Below are 19,424 nucleotides of genomic sequence, written 5' to 3'. Positions count from 1 at the left end.
CTGGAGACAAGACCTGGGCTGTCTCTGGAAGAAATCACCATGTTTTTTTTTTTCCCTCCCTGTATATTCGGCACGCCTCTGAGGTCCGGCTGTCTTGTCTCCTCTTAGATGCAGAGCATTCTGGAGTCACTGGGGTTTGTGTAAGGAGAAGAGCTCTTCACCGACCCCATCTACACACATAAGAGCGCGCGGCAGGTCACCAGTTTCCACGACCTATCTAACTCTTCGGAGGCTCCATTGTGCTGGACCCATGAGGCATATCCAGATGGATCCATCACCCAAGGAGGAGGACGGTGGAGAGGATAGCCGATCTACATCCAGTGACTTAACCTCTCCGGGCCAGACTGGGCTCCTTAATGCTGGTCCGGATTGCAGGGTGCTGGTGGGATACAACGAGAATGAGCACAAACTCCAAAAAGTCTACCACGTCTCCATAACATCCGATAGCCCTGGGCCTAAAGCCATTTGCCGACAAGCCTTGAAGAGGGGACCACCGGAGCAGCTTCCCGAGCCGGCGAGGAGCCCAAGGAGGGCTTTTTGGGGACACACAAAGAGCGAGGTTCCACCTGGAAATTGCCTGCCTGATGGGGACTATCGGAGTTGCCCACTACCGGACGATGATGATGACGATCCAGACACTTTCGAAGATGGATTGCTTACAGAAGAAATCCCAATGTGCAGTTCTGCTCAGCATTTCTCCCATACCGGATTGAGAGTCATTGAACACCGAGCCGAGGGGTTCCCTTCCAAGGAACTTCAAGGCAGGCGGCTAACCATACAGCCTATTGCTTGCCGAAAGACTGAATCCCCCCCTCCTCCACCCTGCACCACTTTGCACAAAAGGAGCCCAAAAGAGACACCGCTGGGGGACTCCGATGGGTTGTCCACTGCCTCAGAAACCAATGGGTCAAACGTCTCCATTGACCCTAGGACTTCTGAGGAGTCCACCAGCAACCAGCACATACTTGATAACGTTTTGCACAACATTGCACATCCAGAGACGTTGACGGAAAACATGGAGGCCGGTAGCCTGGGTGGCAGTCACAGCAGTGCCAATGGCAACTCCACCGGGGGTCTGTCATCCGAGGATACGGCAAAGGATTTTATGCAAGATCAAAAGCCACAGACTGCAAATGGAGAAGACGTCGGCTCATTGGAGAGGACTCCTCCTGGGCCGGCCCGCCTCTGCTCCCCAGGAAGTAGCAACATGGCAGTCAAGAGGAAGCTGCTGCCGGCCACCGAGATAGAAGACTCCTGTTCTGAAGATGAAGGACCTGGCAAGAGATGGCGTGGGAGTGAGAGCTGCCAGACGCTCCATGGGTCCTGCAGAAGCACAGACTCCAAGGCCGCACCTTTCTGGAACCATCTCTTACCAACAGCCAGGAACTCGCAGAAGGTGAGTGCGCCTTCCCAAAAACTACATTGTTATGTACATGGGGGGGGGGATTTTGGGTACAATATTTTTGTTTTGCGACTTTTCAACTTTACTTTCTGAGTGAGAGGATTTGTTGGAGAGGGCAAGGCCTGCCATGGTCCCGCTTGTTTAGTATACGTCAGTACAAAGAGTTGGCGTAAGTTTAATAGCACCGTTAATGAAAGTTGAGGCAAACGTATTAAAGGGGAACTCTGGAGATAAAAAAAATAATTTTCAAATCAACTGGTATCAGGAACTTATATAGATTTGTAAATTACTTCTATTAAAAAAAAAAAATCTGCAGTCTTCCGGTACTTATCAGCTGCTGTTTATGTCCTGCAGGAAGTGGTGTATTCTTTTTAGTCTGACACAGTGCTGCCACCTCTGTCCATGTCAGGAACTCTTCAGATCAGTAGCAAATCCCCCATAGAAAACCTCTCCTGCTCTCCAGATTGGAAATAATACAGCACTTCCTGCATGACATACAGCAGCTGATATGTACTGGAAGTAAGTTACGAATCTATATAACTTTCTAGGACCAGTTGATTTTGAAAGAACAAAAAATTGCTGGAGTTCCCCTTGAAAAGATTTTTTTTTTTTAATAAAGTTCAACTATGTTTTATTCTGTTGCGTATGCAAATTTGATGGGGGGTGGAAAGGCCACTCTGAATTTACTGGTTGTGTTAGATGGGGCCTAAACATCCTATAATTTGATATGATAGGGCATAAATAGCTGATTGGTGGGGGTCTGACCAATGGGAACTCCAATGATCATGAGATCGAAAGTCAATTGTTCTATGAGTAAATGTAGCGGCAGCTGCGCACATGGACGGACTCTGCTCTGTTCAGTGCTTATGGCGCTTCCTTACATAGCAGAGGTCAGCATGTGAATAGAGTGAAGGCTGAGCATGTGCGTTGCTGCCGCCTTCACAACAATTGACTTCTGTTCTCTTGATACCAGCAGTCGGACCCCCGCCATTCGGAGTTCTCCTTTAACTTCTGTTAAGCTCAACGGGGGAAAAAGTTTGATTTTTTTTTTTTTTGTTTTTGTTTTGTTTTTCTCATTTATTGTGGGAAATTTTTGCCCCTAAATGGCTGCTTTGCAGATTGTGTATTAGCATTTTTTATACCAAAATATGGATGAAAAACATTTAAAAAATATCTGTAAAAAAAAAAAAAATACAAACCAGATGAGAGAAAAAACATCTTAAATCATGAGTGCACATTGCCGGACTGCGTCACCAATCGCACTGCATGCAAAACAGAGCAAAGCTGTCAATAACACATGCATACAGGAGAGCGGCCAAGTGTCCGGTGGGAGGTCCTGACTCCCTAATGTAAGCCCTCCCTTCTGTCATTGATTGATATGACTAGTCGGGGGCACATAGGCCTAGGTATGTCAATCAAAGGAAGAGGGAACAGGTTAGAGAAGGCAGAGAAAGAGTTAGGCCCCCTCTATACGTCCGTGGCCGTTTTTTACAGTCAGGAAACCCTGATCAGGAAGCCAGGAGGCTTCAGGAAATCTTAAGTGTTTCCTGGTCGTAAAAAAAAGGAGTAAGGAAAAAAAAAAATTATACCCGCTGCAGACTGCAGCAGTGTCCTCTGGCTTCTTTGCTCTTCTGGTGCCACAGCAATGGTGGGAGTTAGCGGCCTCTTGTGGCTGGAGGTATAATGCTGCCTCCGGCCACAGGAGTGATTGACAGGGTTGAGAGCCAATGGCACCTGGCCCAGTAAATCACAGCACTACATTCACTGTATGCGCTCCTGATCAGGAGCATGTACAGGTATAGGGCCAGTGTCCGCGCCAGCAGCACTTGTGCTGGTGCTGGCGCTGGCCCAGGCTGCCAGGCAAAGCTCCTGTATTCCAGACAGATTCTGGATGTGTATCCAGAGCTGTGCAGATTTCTGGATACCTCCATAGGGTTCTATAGGGCGTCCGTGCCAGAATTCCCGACAAATATAGAAACAATATAGAACATTTTCCGGAGCTATTTTCCTGTACGGACACCCTTAAGGATTTTTCAGAAAGTTATATTGATTTGTAAATTACTTCTTTTTTTATTAAAAAAAACCAAACTCCAGTCTTCCAGTACTTATCAGCTGCTGTATGTCCCGCATGAAGTGGTTTATTCCTTCCAGTCTGACACAGTGCTCTCTCCAGGATACAAAAATCACAGCTACTTTTACAAGTTTTTGGTATTCTGCATAACCCCTTTGTAAAAGGTTTTTATAAACATGTCTGGTTTTGATAGATTAACCTGTGATAAGATGATATTTGGACTCACACTGCTGTTTTTTAACCCCCGGCAGTCTCCTTCAAAATTCACAGCTATTTATCAGTTACTCTGTTTTAAAGGGGTTGTTCAACAAAAATGTTTTTCATTCAGATCAACTGGTGTCAGAAAGTGCCAGAGACTTGTAACTTACATCTATTTAAAAAAAAAAAATCTTTGGTCTTCCAGTACTTATCAGCTGCTGTATGTCCTGCAGGAAGTGATGTATTCCTCCCAGTCTGACACAGTGCTCTCTGCTGCCACCTCTGTCTATATCAGGAACTGTCCAGAGCAGCAGCAAATCCCCATAGAAACCCTCTCCTGACTCCTGCTCTTCAGACTGGAAAGAGTACACCAATTCCTGCTGGACATACAGCAGCTGATAAGTATTGGAAGACTGGAGAATTTTAAATACACAAGCACTTCCTCCCTTACTTTCCTTAGCACATACTCCTCTCTGCTATACCATGACATAGTGCTGAAGAAAGTGCACTTGACTGCACTTGCTGGCACTGTACGGACATAATAATGTACACAGTATAGTCCTTGATGTGAGAGAAGAAGGGGTTACTGATGCACTAGATTTCAAAAGGCGAAGGAAGCAGCAGGATCACAGCAAGGAGAGTGTACGGGCCCTATTACACGGAATGATAATCGGACTAATCGTCCCTATCCAGCCAATTATCGCTCTGTGTAATAAACACAACGATCAGCTGATGACAACGATCACCGGCTGATCGTTCATATAGGTTTAGACCTATAATTGTCGGGCGCTGACCACGCATCGCTACGTGTTATCGCGGTGCGCGGCCGGCAGCTGATGATTTACATTACCTATCCATGCTGCAGGGCTCCTCTTACGCTCTGCTTCTCCCCGGGTCCCACACGCTCCAGCTTCAAAGAGGCCTGTCTGAGCAGACAGGCCGCTCAGCCAATTACTGGCTGTCCCGGCCAGTGATTGGCTGAGCAGCCTGTCAGCTAAGACAGTCAGCTCTGGAGCTGCAGCGCGCGGGACCTGGGGAGAAGCAGAGCGCAAGAGGAGCCCTGCAGCATGGATAGGTAATGTATGCAGTTTAAGCAAGGGCTGCAAGGACATCGGTAACTATGTCCATGCAGCCCTTGTTAAACAATTATCGGGCCGTGTAATAGGCCCAGTAAACGCGCGCCTGTTTAACAGATCGGCACTCGTTTACAGTTATTATCGGGCCCCCATCGGCCCGTGTAATAGGACCCTTACAATAAACACTGACACGCTACTCTTGCTGCTGCTGACAATGGATGGGAATTACATTGCAGCACTACAGAGATATACTGGTATATACACGTAACACAAGAGATAGCTGTACCTTCTCTCTGTCTGCCTGTTACTAAAGACAAATTTCCCCTGACATCACACAGTGGACAGCAGATTGCAGAGACTTGAGACACCTAGGGGGAGATTGATCAAACATGGTGTAAAGCGAGACTGGCTCAGTTGCCCCTAGCAACCAATCAGATTCCACCTTTCATTCCTCACAGACTCTTTGGAAAATGAAAGGTGGAATCTGATTGGTTGCTAGGGGCAACTGAGCCAGTCTCACTTTACACCATGTTTGATAAATCTCCCCCCTAGTCTCTGTTTCTGGGGTAAGGAGTTATTTTTGTTAAATGAAGTGATTTACGATTATGTTCGGGATCACGGTGACCGACACCTGATGGAGAGGAGCCGTATATAATGATAATACCCATTTAAAGCAGAACCTAGATTTGTTGCAACATTTCTGAGAGCGTCAATCGTGATGAAAGCCGGCGTGGCTGTGATGTGCGGGAAGTAAGATTGAGGCGTTGTATCTGCGAGTATAACACCCGGGGGCCCTGTGCAAAGTAACTGGAAGGAATAACTATACAACGACTACACAACCCAACAGAAGCTTGTGTAACAGGAAGCACTATGGGGAGAGGAGGGGTGAATTCTGCAGAAATATACAATCCATATAATACTTAAAGGAAATTAAAAGGAAATTATTGGTTCTTATGAAGCTACCCAGCTTTCCCAGGCTCCTGAATGACAGCTGTATACCTATTTCAGAAATCATTCCACTAAATAGCATATAGCTGCCGCTGTCTAGAAGATGGTTTGTGCAGTATAGAGGACTATAGAAGCCCGCTACAATGACGGCCCTGCTCTGTGAAGGGAACGTTCTAGGAGACAAATGTACAATGTATATAAGGACAATGTCTACTAATCCTCTGCCGTGATGGTTGTATCTACCGTATATACAGTGTACACAGTGTATACTCATTGCTCTTCTAACTCATAAGACTAGATTATATAGTATTATATATTGCATATAGGGGGCAGTATTATAGTAATTATATTATTGTATATAGGGGGCAGTATTATAGTAGTTATATTCTTGTATATGGGAGCAGTATTATAGTAGTTATATGCTTGTATATAGGAGCAGTATTATAGTAGTTATGGTTCAGGGAAGAAAAAGAGTGCTGCACCTCACACCTATGGCTGATACTTGTACCTCTCGGCTGCATTAACAACATCAGAATTCTGTATGTGAATTGATCAAGTCACACTGCCCCATGTCCATACTTGTGTCGTTTGGGGGCAGCCTTCCCCGCCGGTGGTGCTGGCTGGGTTTTGGTGGGGCTTTTTGGGTCTGGTCCTGTGACATTGGGGTTGCAGGGCCGTTCCATGGCCTCCCTTCCCTGTACGTGCACGCTTTGCGGGGTTGGCGGTCGCTGACCGACACGGTGTGGAGTTAGCGTAGGGACCCGTGTGGACCAGAGGACCTGCGCGGTGGTGCACGGGGCAATATGGCTTGATCGATTCATATACAGACACTCTGGTGTTGATTTTTAATATAGGCCTAGCGGCATGAGTATCAGCCATAGATGGGATGTGCAGCCGTTCCATTCTCTCCAGTTCGTGTTTTGCAATTCTCCCTCTCTGAACAGCTAGCACTCCTTTATAAGACCCACATGACCAAAATTGGCAGGAGATGCCTGTGCTCACATGTCTGGACCCTATGTCTTCCCCATTCTGTGAGAGCAGCAATGGTGAGTGTGGTGCCATGTCCATACTTGTGTCGTTTGGGGGCAGCCTTCCCCGCCGGTGGTGCTGGCTGGGTTTTGGTGGGGCTTTTTGGGTCTGGTCCTGTGACATTGGGGTTGCAGGGCCGTTCCATGGCCTCCCTTCCCTGTACGTGCACGCTTTGCGGGGTTGGCGGTCGCTGACCGACACGGTGTGGAGTTAGCGTAGGGACCCGTGTGGACCAGAGGACCTGCGCGGTGGTGCACGGGGCAATATGGCTTGATCGATTCATATACAGACACTCTGGTGTTGATTTTTAATATAGGCCTAGCGGCATGAGTATCAGCCATAGATGGGATGTGCAGCCGTTCCATTCTCTCCAGTTCGTATTATAGTAGTTATATTCCTGTATATAGGAGCAGTATTATAGTAGTTATATTCCTGTATATAGGAGCAGTATTATAGTAGTTAAATTCTTGTATATAAGAGCAGTATTATAGTAGTTATATTCTTGTATATAGGAGCAGTATTATAGTAGTTATATTCTTGTATATAGGAACAGTATTATAGTAGTTATATTCCTGTATATAGGGGCAGTATTATAGTAGTTATATTCTTGTATATAGGAGCAGTATTATAGTAGTTATATTCTTGTATATAGGAGTAGTATTATAGTGGTTATATTTATGTATATAGGGGGCAGTATTATAGTAGTTATATTCTTGTGTATAGGGGCAGTATTATAGTAGTTATACTCTTGTATATAGGAGGCAGTATTATAGTAGTTATATTCTTGTATATATGAGGCAGTATTATAGTAGTTATATTCTTGTATATAGGAGCAGTATTATAGCAGTTATATTCTTGTATATAGGAGCAGTATTATAGTAGTTATATTCCTGTATATAGAAGCAGTATTATAGTAGTTATGCTTCAGGAAGATACAGGTGCCGGCACTGTCTGAATACTGCTCAATCAGTAGCTGTGCGCTGGAGTCGGATTAAGGGCTAATAAACTGCACTGGTAAGTAGCCGCGGTGCTCGAACAGAGACAAGGGCAGTACGGTGTATAAAATAGAAAATAAGTCCAAGCACTCACCGGATGAAGGGATTTCTTTGTGCGTTTATTCAGACATCACAGGGAGGGAGCGGTGGCAAGGGTGCGGGAGCGTGTAGCAGACAACTGTTTCGCGCCTCAGCGCTTTGTCAAGTCTTACCTTGTAAGACTTGACAAAGCGCTGAGGCGCGAAACAGTTGTCTGCTACACGCTCCCGCACCCTTGCCACCGCTCCCTCCCTGTGATGTCTGAATAAACGCACAAAGAAATCCCTTCATCCGGTGAGTGCTTGGACTTATTTTCTATTTTATACACATTATAGTAGTTATATTCTTGTATATAGGAGCAGTTTTATAGTAGTTATATTCTTGTATATAGGAGTAGTATTATAGTAGTTATATTCTTGTATACAAAGGGCAGTATTATTGTAGTTATATTCTTGTATATAGGAGCAGTATTATAGTAGTTATATTCTTGTATACAAAGGGCAGTATTATAGTAGTTATATTCTTGTATATAGGAGCAGTATTATAGTAGTTATATTCTTGTATATAGGAGCAGTATTATAGTAGTTATATTCCTGTATATAGGAGCAGTATTATAGTGGTTATATTCTTGTATATAGGAGTAGTATTATAGTAGTTATATTCTTGTAATTTGGGGGCAGTATTATAGTAGTTATATTCTTGTATATAGGAGCAGTATTATAGTAGTTATATTCTTGTATATAGGGGCAGTATTATAGTGGGTTATATTCCTGTATATAGGAGCAGTATTATAGTAGTTATATTCTTGTATTTTGGGGGCAGTATTATAGTAGTTATATTCTTGTATACAAAGGGCAGTATTTTTGTAATTATATACATATATGTAGTAGTATATTAGTCTTTCTTTGGGGAGGATATGCTCATTGCTGTCTTACACATCAGGTCTTTATATTCCTCTTTGTGTCTCTCCTCTGTGTCTGTTCTCTAGAAGTTGCTCAGCATGACACTGTCTGGATCACATGTGTCCCCACCATCAGCAGCACATATCCCTGTTACACAGTGTTCCCGGTGTCGGATCCTACTGGGGTTGGATAATCCTGGGTGATTCCTGCCATCCTTCCCTGTCCGTCTTTCTCACTTTTAGTAATGAATTATTTCCCTTTTGAGGGGCCGTTCTCTGGCCCTTGTCCCCCTCTCCAGCGTCTCGCTTCCCCTCCTCGGCCCAGGATTCCCCTCAGTCTCTGTACACGGTGACATCTGGTTGTAGTTTTCTCTTGGCTTTTGGCTGAACTGCTGTTCCTGGCTCCAGATCCAGGGCGCCGGGCGTCTCATTCACTTAATGGTTTCAGCTTTCAGTTTATGGTTTTAATATTTTCATCATAGTTTTATAAATGACCCTTCTCTACATGCCCTCATATTGTCACTGTTTTAATCTGCTGTGGCTGTCACCAGGACTTCCAAGTCTTTTTGTGCCAAATATGACCCCAAAATATCATATATCATAAGTTCATATCATACCTTTAGGCTGGGGCCACACTGCGTTTTTGCAATCCATTTTTTTCAGTTTTATGCGATTTAAAAAACTGATGCATTTGTGTGCATATTTTTCTATAAAAAAAAAAAAAAACGGATCAAAAAACATCTGTGTTTTTTTTTTCTTTTTTTTTTAACATACACAAAAATGTGGTCAACCACGTTTTTGTGTACGCTAAAAAAAGGATGCATTTTGAGCTGTTCTTATTTATAATGGAAGAAAGGATTAAAATGAATGCACACAAACGCACCCGTTTTTTAATCTTTTTTTTTTTTTTTTTTTTTTGCATAAAACAGATTGCAGCAACGCAGTGTGAACCCAGCCTTACTCTGGAATTTTTTTATTTTTTTTTTAAAGTCAAGTTTCATATGTCTGAATATTTTTCCTTGCAGTCAGCATCGCATTATCTCCCCTGTACAGAGGGCTTGATAGTGATGTGTTTGTGGGCAGGGGCTCCCTCTCATAGTCTCCCCTCCATTGTCCTTCCACACCTGGAATTTTCACCCTCCCCACGTGTGACAGGTGTGTGACATGCAGGTAGTGAGTAGAATGCAGAACACCCTACAGTGCGGGTCACAGGAGTGGCACAGGGCAGGGGGCATTCAGGACATGGCACAGAGTTTACTGCGGTTCCTGGGACCCTGGGATGTGGCCCTGTCTGCTAGGACGGTGCGGGGGCTGCAACGACTGCCAGGGTGAGAGACTGGAAGAAGAACACTGTGTGATGGACCTGATCATGGTAGGCCCCTGGCTGTCATATATATATATATATTGAACTCCTTTAAGGGCCGTTCGTATCAATGATATATCAATGTCCAGGCCTGGTTGGCTTCCTTGATAAATGTCCTATATGGACTAGATTTCTTGAGTTGGGTCATTGATTCAGGAATGTATTGTGGTTCGGTATTATGTCGTCTTGAGAAGTTCTATAGACCAGGCAATGCTCTCTGGGATAACGATATATAACTTAGCTTTATTCTACAAGGAGGAAAAGGAGCCACCTGTTCTAGCTTGGCTGACATTCCCCAGTCATGTTATAAGGATTATTATGTACAGTGTATTATAGTATCCATACCTCCCTTTTCCTTCTTCTAAACTAGTACAAGGCTCTTTTATAGGCCATTTTTCCCAATGCTTTTGCAATCCTTTTTCCCATACAGCATTGCCTGTCCTATAAAACTCTTCACCTTAAGGAGAAACAGTATTTGACCCCTTTAGAATGAATGACCATGCGTCTTTTTTTTTTTTTTTGTTATCTAAGCAGATAAGAAATGTGGCTGTTGCATTTATCCAATCAGGGGAGTTATTGTTTAGAATTTTTTTTTTAAATTACTAATGCAGCTTTGGATGTGACTGGAGTATAAGACCTTGTGCAGAGTCTATTACTGTCAGATGTGGTGCTGTGCTTTGGAGGGAATATGAATGAAAACCTTTACTATTTAATGCCAGTGTTTGATGCCAATTCCTGTTGTGAAATAATGATAAACCTGTGACATCACCAAGGTGGTCCGCCCTCTTAAAGGGGTTATCCGGCGCTACAAAAACATGGCCACTTTTCCCCCTCTCTTGTCTCCAGTTCAGGTGCGGTTTGCAATTAAGCTCCATTTACTTCAATGGAACAGAGTTTGAAACCCCACCCAAACTGGAGACAAGAGAGGGGGGGGGGGAGTGGCCATGTTTTTGTACTGCTGGATAACCCCTTAATCTGGTGGCAGCCTAGGACATATACACATAGGCCCACTGTTAGGATTGGACATAGCGGGGTGAAGTATCATCCTCATGATGTCGCTTTCTTCCATTTGTCTTCCATCAGAGCCCGACAGACTGTACGAATCGGAGGACAAAGCGAGGTCTGCGCCTTAAATCGTAAGTTGTCACCACTTCTTGGCTGTTCCCCACCTCTTTATGACTACTCTTGGGTTATCTATCTATCTCCTATCTATCTATCTCCTATCTATTTATCTCCTATCTATCTATCTATCTATCTATCTATCTATCTATCTATCTATCTATCTATCTATCTATCTATGTCCTATCTATCTATCTCCTATCTATCTCCTATCTATCTATCTATCTATCTCTCTATCTCCTATCTATCTATCTATCTATCTATCTATCTATCTATCTATTATCTATCTATCTATCTATCTATCTATCTATCTATCTATCTATCTCTATCTATCTCCTATCTAAAAAATATTTTTCTCTTTTTCAGTCGTAATTTACGCAGCCTAAGGAAAGGACAAGCAGGAAGGAGCTGCACTGGAAACTGGGCAAAATCTTGTATCAGTCGATCGCTGCTTGGAAACTTTGAGGTACTATCAGATTTTCATGTTTTGTTTTTTTTCATAACATATTCCTCATCCTCTGTCCTCACTGAAATCTGCAGGGGAGTGGACAGATCAGCCCATTGTCCTCCATAAATACTCTGTGCTGCTGGTGACTTGGCTCCTCTCTGTTATTCACCTCCCACAAAGTTCCTGAAGTACTCTGTGCTGCTTCTGCTTCCTGGTATTGAATACTTGCTGTCAAAGTTTTTGACAAATAATTATATATAATTTTTATTTTTTAATCTATATATTGTTTGAGTTTTAGGACCTCGCATTTAACATGTCATGCTGGGAGTTGTAGTTATGCCATAGATAACAGCATTGTTAACATGGCTTCATTTTTCTTTAGGAGTCCATTCTTAGGGGAAGATTTCCTCCATGCGGTCAGATTGAAGGTTTCACAGCAGAAATTGGCGCCAGCGGTTCCTACTGCCCCCAGCACGTCACCCTTCCAGTTGAGGTCACTTACTTCCACATCTCTGAGCATAGCGCCCCCTCGCCTTTCCTGGTAAGAGTAGTGAATTTCACTGTTAAAAGGGTTATCCAGTGCTACAAAAACATGGACAACACGACACTTGTCTCCAGTTCAGGTGCAGTTTGCAATTAAGCTCCATTCACTTCAATGGAACTGAACAGCAAAACCCCGCCCAAGGTGGAGACAAGAATGGGGCTGTCTCTGGAAGAAAGTCGCCATGTTTTTATAGCACTGGAGAACTTCTTTAACCTATGGGTATAACACTTTATACTTTTATTAATGAAATATTATTCCTTTATTTTTTGCAGGGAGTGATTGATCTTGATGCTGTTGGCAAAAAAGGATACAGTGTCCCCAGCACAGGAACCATACAAGTGGTAAGTAGTGGCCAGAAGACCTTGTAAAAGGGGTAGTTTCCCCCCAAAAAAAATTCTTTCAAATAAACTAGTGCCAGAGATTTGTAATTTACTTCTAATGAAAAAAAAACAACAACTCCAGTCTTCCAATACTTATCAGCTGCTGCATGTCCTGCAGGAAGTATTGTATTCTTTCCAGTCTGGAGAGCAGGAGAGGTTTTGCCACTGCTCTGGACAGTTCCTGACATGGTCAGAGGTGGCAGCAGAGAGCACTGTGTCAGACTAGGAAGAAAACACCACTTCCTGCTGGACTGATAAGTACTGGAAGACTTCAGATTATTTTTTTATAGAAATAAATTTCTGGCACCAAATTGATTTGAAAGATTTTTTTATTTTATTTTGTGGACAGCCCCTTTAAGGGTCAAAATGTCTACACCTAACAGAGGCCAGAATTTTTTGTGGTTGAACTTTCATGAGAGTTCAGGTGACATTGGTGAGAATGTAGCCTGTCTATTCAGTACAGACTGGTCAGATCGCTGCTACTTCAGCCCATTCATTCCCCAGAGACTGGTGAGATCACAGAGAATGCAATAGACACAGGCTGAATTCTCAGTGATGTCACCTATCAGTTTAAAAGAGATCAGTGACATCACTAATAACGCAGCAGCTATTAGAGACTGGTCACATCACTATCCATGTAGTAGAGACCGGTAACCTCACTAAGAATAAAGCCCATGCACTTAGTAATGGCACTGGTGCCTAGTACATGAACAGATTGAATTCTCAGTGATGCCCCCTATCTCCAGTGCGTGGAAAGGTTTCACTCTGTGATGTCATCAGTCTCTATTCAACGCATTCAACGTCTTAATTCTCACGGAGGTCACCAGTCTCTAATGAATAAATAGGCTTCATTCTCAAGGAGACTGATGACCTCAATCACCTAAATCCCCTTTTTATCATACAGTATGCAGCCTATCCATTCAGTCGAGCCTGATGGCATCACTTGAAGTGACTCTTTTTTTCGTTTCACTAAAGAGTGGTGACATCACTTTTTCTAGTATGGAAGTTTTCTGTATTGTATCTGTAGCAGATTGTACTGTAGAGTGTAAGACCTCACAGGCAGGGTTCCTCTCCCCCCATGTACCAGTCTACCATTTGCCTTCATGTAAGGCTGGGTTCACACTGCGTTTTCAGCATACGTTTAACGGATCTGGGGGTTTTTTTACGGACAAAAAAATCGTGTCCGCAACGTTTTGTGTCCGTCAAAAAAAAACGGATCCGTTTTGATCCGTTTTTTTTTTTTATAATGGAAGTCAATGGAAAAACGGATGCACACAAATGTATCCGTTTTTTGCAATCCGTTTTTCATCCGTTTTTTGCAAAAACATTTTAAAAAAACGCAGTGTGAACCCAGCCTAACATGTTCCTGTTTTTTACCCGTATCTATTGTATAGCACTCTGGAATTAAGGGTGCTTTAAAAATAAATAATAATAATAATAATAATAATAATAATAATAATAATAATAATAATAATAATAGTCTCGTGACAATCAGTATACAGTATAAAAGCCACCTGCAGTTTGCATCTTCACCACATGGTGTCAGAAATGTACACATGAAGCCTCTATGATAATTACAGTTGCACAGTGCACGCTAGACAAAGCAATGTCCTTGTCTGCTTTATGTATCCTATGAGTCTGCAGTTGAGTCTTTGACCAATGCAGGTGTGAACAGAGCCTGATGAGGTGCAGTTATTTGTCACATTTTTGGCGATGATGTTTCTCTATCTTTTTGGGTTGCCTATGGATTTGTGCCATTCACTTTATATGTTCTGATTTTATCTTGTTCTGACTTTGTTTTCAGACCTTATTTAACCCCAACAAGACCGTGGTGAAGATGTTCCTCGTCACCTACGACTTTAAGGACATGCCCGTCAACCATGTGACTTTCCTGCGTCACCGCATCTTCCTGGTGCCCGTGCAAGAGAACGATGGAGAGACTGAAGGGCTGCCCAGTGCCTCCGGAGGAGCTGCTGCTAAGGAGAAAGCCAAGAGGATCCTGTGCTACCTCATGCATCTGAGGTATAGATACCCAGCTTTCCTAGAGGCCAGAATAGCTGGCAGAACGTCCCCCTCCTCTATATCACTAGGCAGATTTGACATTCAGGATCCTGGGAAGTCATAGCCAATTATAGGGTTTGGTCACAGATTTGTGGGAGCGGAATCAGACCTGCACCATCACAGGTTCATTTCAGCAGCCTTGCAGTTCCTGATACAACCACTGGGGGCAGCAGAGAGGCCACGTCACAATTTACTGCGGCCCCTTAAAGGGGTACTCCGGCAAAAATCTTTTTCTTTCAAATGAACTTGTGTCAGAAAGTTATATAGATTAGTAATTTGCTTCTATTTAAAACTCTCAAGTCAAGTCAGTACTTATCAGCTGCTGTATGTCCTACAGGAAGTGGTGTATTCTCTCCAGTCTGACACAGTGCTCTCTGCTGCCACCTCTGTCCATGTCAGGAACTGTGCAGAGCAGGAGGGGTTTCCTATGGGGATTTGCTACTACTCTGGACAGTTTCTGACATAGACAGAGGTGGCAGCAGAGAGCACTGTGTCAGACTGGAAAGAATACACCACTTCCTGCAGGACATACAGCAGCTGATAAGTACTGGAAGACTGGAGATTTTTAAATAGAAGTATATTACAAATCTATATAACTTTCTGAAACCAGTTGATTTGAAGGGATAAAAAAAGATTTTTGAGAGTGCTCCTTTAATGTAAAAATGCATAACTGTGCTAACTTCAGGGGTCCTCTTAAATAACAAGTATTCTCTATTCTTTCAGGTTTCAGCGCTCAAAGTCTGGAAAGATATACCTCAACGAAGACATCCGCTTACTGTTCTCCCGGAAATCTATCGAGATGGACACTGGCATCCCCTATGAACTGAAATCCTTCACCGAAGCCCCCAAGAACCCCAAATACTCCCCGAGGGTATAAGGACTGATCCTTGGGAAGAGGCGCAGGGTCCCGATGTCCTCCCCTCACCCTCCTAAGGAATACGCACACCTTTATTTATTAACTGCACTCCCCAATAAACCCACCTTCAGTGTGGCCCCTCCTCTGCGCCCCCTACAGGATGACAGATCAATGTCAGGCCCAACTGTGACCCGTACTCCACCAAAAATCTTTCAGCTGGAATTTTATTTCAATACTTTTTTTTTTTTTCTTCTTATTTTATTATTTTTCAATATAGTTTTATTTAAGTTAAAAAAAAATGTTAAATTATAGCGCAGTGCGGCACACATGCATCACTGGCGCCAAGTGTGATTTTCAGTTGTCACTCCTGTGTCTGCAGAGTTGATAGTAGTGTAGAACTTGTGAGGAGCAGAAAGGGCTGAGGTCACGTGACTTGACACGTGTGAATTTTATGGGGGGAAAAAAGAATTCCAAGACCACCCCAGTCTCTAGGAGAGAACCCTAATGTAAGACCGACCTGATCACTTCTTGGTAGACCAACGAGATCTGTTCCCTTACTCGGCTGCCATCTTGAATTTTTTTTTTATCTGACATCACAGCTAAAGTGGTAAAAAAAAAAATCTTTAAAGGGGTATTCCGCTCAAGCATAACTTTTTATGTTGCTACCCATGGTGACTAACAATTCCTTCCATACCTTTTAATATCTATTCAGTCTCCTTCCCCCAGTTATGAGCTTCTGCTTTTTGCTGAAGACACAAAAAACTGTGATATTTTTTTTTCTTTCAGTCTTCCCCTCCTCTCTCCCCTCCCTTCTGAGACAGCTGATATAAACAAGTCCCTGGCAGGCTGTATCTGCAACATTGTAGCTTTTTAATGCTGGGAGGGTTATTCTGCTAAGGTCAAGTTGCTAATGAATTCACTGTGATTAACCCTTTTTGAGCATTACAAAGAAGCTACAAAGTGGCAGATAGGGACTTGTTTACATCAGCTGTCTCAAGGGAGGGAGGAGGAGGCGGAGACAGAGAGAAAAGCTTACACACAGATTTTGTGTCTTCAGCAGAAAGCAGCAGCTTAGAACTGGGGGAAGGAGACTAAATAGATAATAAGTATAGATTGATTTGTTAGTCCCACCATGGGCAGGAACATATTAAAAGTTATGTTTGAGTGGAATACCCCTTTAATTTAGAATCCAGATGGTTTTCATCCATTCCAGATTATCAGGCCGAAAAACTCATGGAGTCTTCTGGATTACCAGGCAGTACTGTAGGAAATGTTTGACTATAGAATGCCAGATCCTTGCAGTTAGATGCTGGATTACGTTTGCTTTAGAGGAGGTCGTCTATATCATGTTCTATCAGGGGTTCCCTATGGTAACGTCACATCTGCAAGTTTTTTTATTCTTTTTGATGTTTCATATGTAGTTCTGTGGTGTTCTTCCTTGAAGAAAGCCCCCTTGATGTAGTCGTAGTCTGGGGGGAGGGGGTCACTTCCTGTGGCCTCTTGATACCATGACATAAAGTGCACGATTTATTCATATTTGCCATCAGTCCCCTTTTTTCATTAAACTGTCCAACAGACTGAAATGCAATAGGGCAATGTTTTGCCAACTGTGCATTTAAGAGGGGTTGTTTTGGGGGCATTCTTAGTGGAATGGGGGGGGGGGGGGGGCTTACACTGCCCAGATGTATAGGGTTAAAATGTTAGTATGTTTAAATATGTTGCCTGGATGAATGTAACACAGGGTGGCTGTCCCAAAGGGTCATGCACCATTTCCTTCTATAGAAGAATCTGTTTGTCTTCCCAGGGACTTGTCCTGAAAATCTAGGATTATTTTTTTAATACACGTTTAATTTCTCCAGATAAATATTTCCAGATTATATTTAAGGGGGTTGTTCAGCAATACATTTTTTCTTTCAAATAAAATGGTGCCAAGAAGTGCCAGAGATTTGTAATTTACTTCTATTAAAAAAAAAAATCTTCCAGTGCTTATCAGCTGCTGTATGCCCTGCATGAAGTGGTGTATTCTCTCCAGTCTGACACAGTGCTCTCTGCTGCCAACTCTGTCCATGTCAGGAACTGTCCAGAGCAGCAGCAAATCCCCATAGAAAACCTCCCTTGCTCTTCAGACTGGAAAGAATACGCCATTTACAGCTAATAAGTACTGGAAGACTGGAGATTTTTTAAATAGAATTAAATTACAAATCTCTGATTTTAAAGGAATTTTTTTTTGTGAACTACCCCTTTAATTTCAGAATACCCTCAAAATTTTGTTCATATTCTGGAGCACTACGTTTTTTCATCTTCCAGTAGAAATATACATTGAAAATGTTACTTGCCCAGATTGGCTCCTAAAATAGCATTTAGTCCATGAGAGACCATTCCTTGCCCTAGCTTCTACCTCCATACAGCCTTCGAAGACTTATTGGCTGCACCATTCAATTACCGCGTCCAATCTAATTATTTTATTGCAACATAAGAGAAAGTGACGGTCACCCAAGATCCACATTCGATGGACTTTAGGGTTGACCCCCAACGCAGATTATATAGTTGCACAACAACAAACTACGCAAATACATAGGTCTTTTGACTTGGATGTCTTTTGCTGTCTCGCCTTATATCCTGAGCATTAGCTGCTCATCGAACTGTTCTCTTCGGCTCTTCAAAAACTACAGCACCCATCATGTTAAATATTTTTGCAAATACCATCATTTAGTGAACTTACCTCCTGCTCCAGACATGCCGCTGTCTCCCATTGATTACAGCTCATCGTCTAGGTTACCGACCACAACTCTGCTCTAAAAGCAGTGGTCTGGCTGGTGTATATATAGCTATAGTACACACCCACATATATATACATTATACGGCATATACTCTATATCTCTATACAGCTCTCTATATATCAGCCAGACCACTGCTTTTAGAGCAGAGCGGTAGTCAGTAACCTAGACAACGAGCTGTCAACAGTGGGAGGGAAAGAGCAGCATATCAGGAGATTAATGTTTGCTAGATTAATGTATTTGCAAAAATATCTACTTTGACACAACCTACGTGTTTACATTAGTAGGGATGGTAGTATCCTTTTAAAGGGGTTATCCAGCACTACAAAAACATGGCCACTTTTCCCCCCTCTCTTGTCTCCAGATTGGTTGGGTTTTCAAACCACACCTGAACTGGAGACGAGAGGGGGAAAGTGGCCATGTTTTTGTAGTGCTGGATAACCCCTTTAAGGCCACATAGGCGCTGCGGTGGCAGTCATTTTATGTCGTTCTTCTGTAGTCATCTATTTTACCATATTCCTATCAGATAACTAAAAGCAAAATAATGGCCTCACAAACTTAGGAAATTTATCATGTTGTCTTATAATGAGCTTTTCCTTATTGCTCATAGCAACCAATCACAACTCAGCTTTCATTTTACCACAGCAATATAAGAAATGAAAGCCCAACTCCGATTGGTTGCTATGGGCAAGAAAGAATCTTACTGTAAGATCTTCATTATTTTACTCTTTGACAGCTACTGTTGCCCGTGGCAACCAATCTGATTGCATTTTTCAATGACTTGCTCTCAAATTGGTTGCTATGGGCAACGCCTCTTCTCCTGACGATTGACTGAGGCAACAAAATGGCTCCCAATAGATGGCTTAGGGCATCCCACTTTAAATTTAGTCTTGTACGTCACAATTTTTTTTTCTTCATATTTGTTCATTTTAAAAGCATCGCCATGCGTATTTAATATATTTTATGTGTAGAAAACTGATAGTTTCTTAGTAGAAAGAGGTTACATTCTAACTCTGCAGCACAATAGGGGTTCAAAACATGTGCCAAATGTCACCCACCTATACCCTGATGTTGCCGTCTTGCTCCCTTGAAAATAAACTGGCAATATACAATACCCAGGGATGACTGGTTTTATCATTGTTATATGTGTTATTCTGGAGCATGGTGTGACATGGTGCATGGATGAGTATGGCAAGTAACTATAACATAGCAGGAGC

General features: G+C 42.9%; 1 protein-coding gene across 3 annotated transcripts in view; it reads left to right on the top strand.

Moving 5' to 3' along the window:
- ATOSB (atos homolog B) overlaps positions 1-16,486 on the top strand; it is a 36,804-nt gene extending 20,318 nt beyond the window's left edge. For all 3 annotated transcript variants that reach the window (XM_069964856.1, XM_069964857.1, XM_069964858.1), the window contains exons 3-9: positions 109-1,396; positions 11,106-11,158; positions 11,508-11,607; positions 11,972-12,130; positions 12,406-12,474; positions 14,318-14,535; positions 15,298-16,486. In XM_069964856.1, coding sequence (XP_069820957.1) covers positions 109-1,396; positions 11,106-11,158; positions 11,508-11,607; positions 11,972-12,130; positions 12,406-12,474; positions 14,318-14,535; positions 15,298-15,451 — 2,041 coding nt within the window. In that variant the 3' untranslated portion in view covers positions 15,452-16,486. The remainder of the gene's footprint in view (positions 1-108; positions 1,397-11,105; positions 11,159-11,507; positions 11,608-11,971; positions 12,131-12,405; positions 12,475-14,317; positions 14,536-15,297) is intronic.
- Positions 16,487-19,424: the final 2,938 nt, after the last annotated feature.

The sequence above is a fragment of the Dendropsophus ebraccatus genome, chromosome 3 (assembly GCF_027789765.1).
Source record: "Dendropsophus ebraccatus isolate aDenEbr1 chromosome 3, aDenEbr1.pat, whole genome shotgun sequence".
In the NCBI taxonomy this organism is placed as follows: domain Eukaryota; kingdom Metazoa; phylum Chordata; class Amphibia; order Anura; family Hylidae; genus Dendropsophus; species Dendropsophus ebraccatus.
The sequence above is the reverse complement of the archived record's forward strand: the minus strand, read 5'-3'. Positions and strand labels throughout refer to the sequence as shown.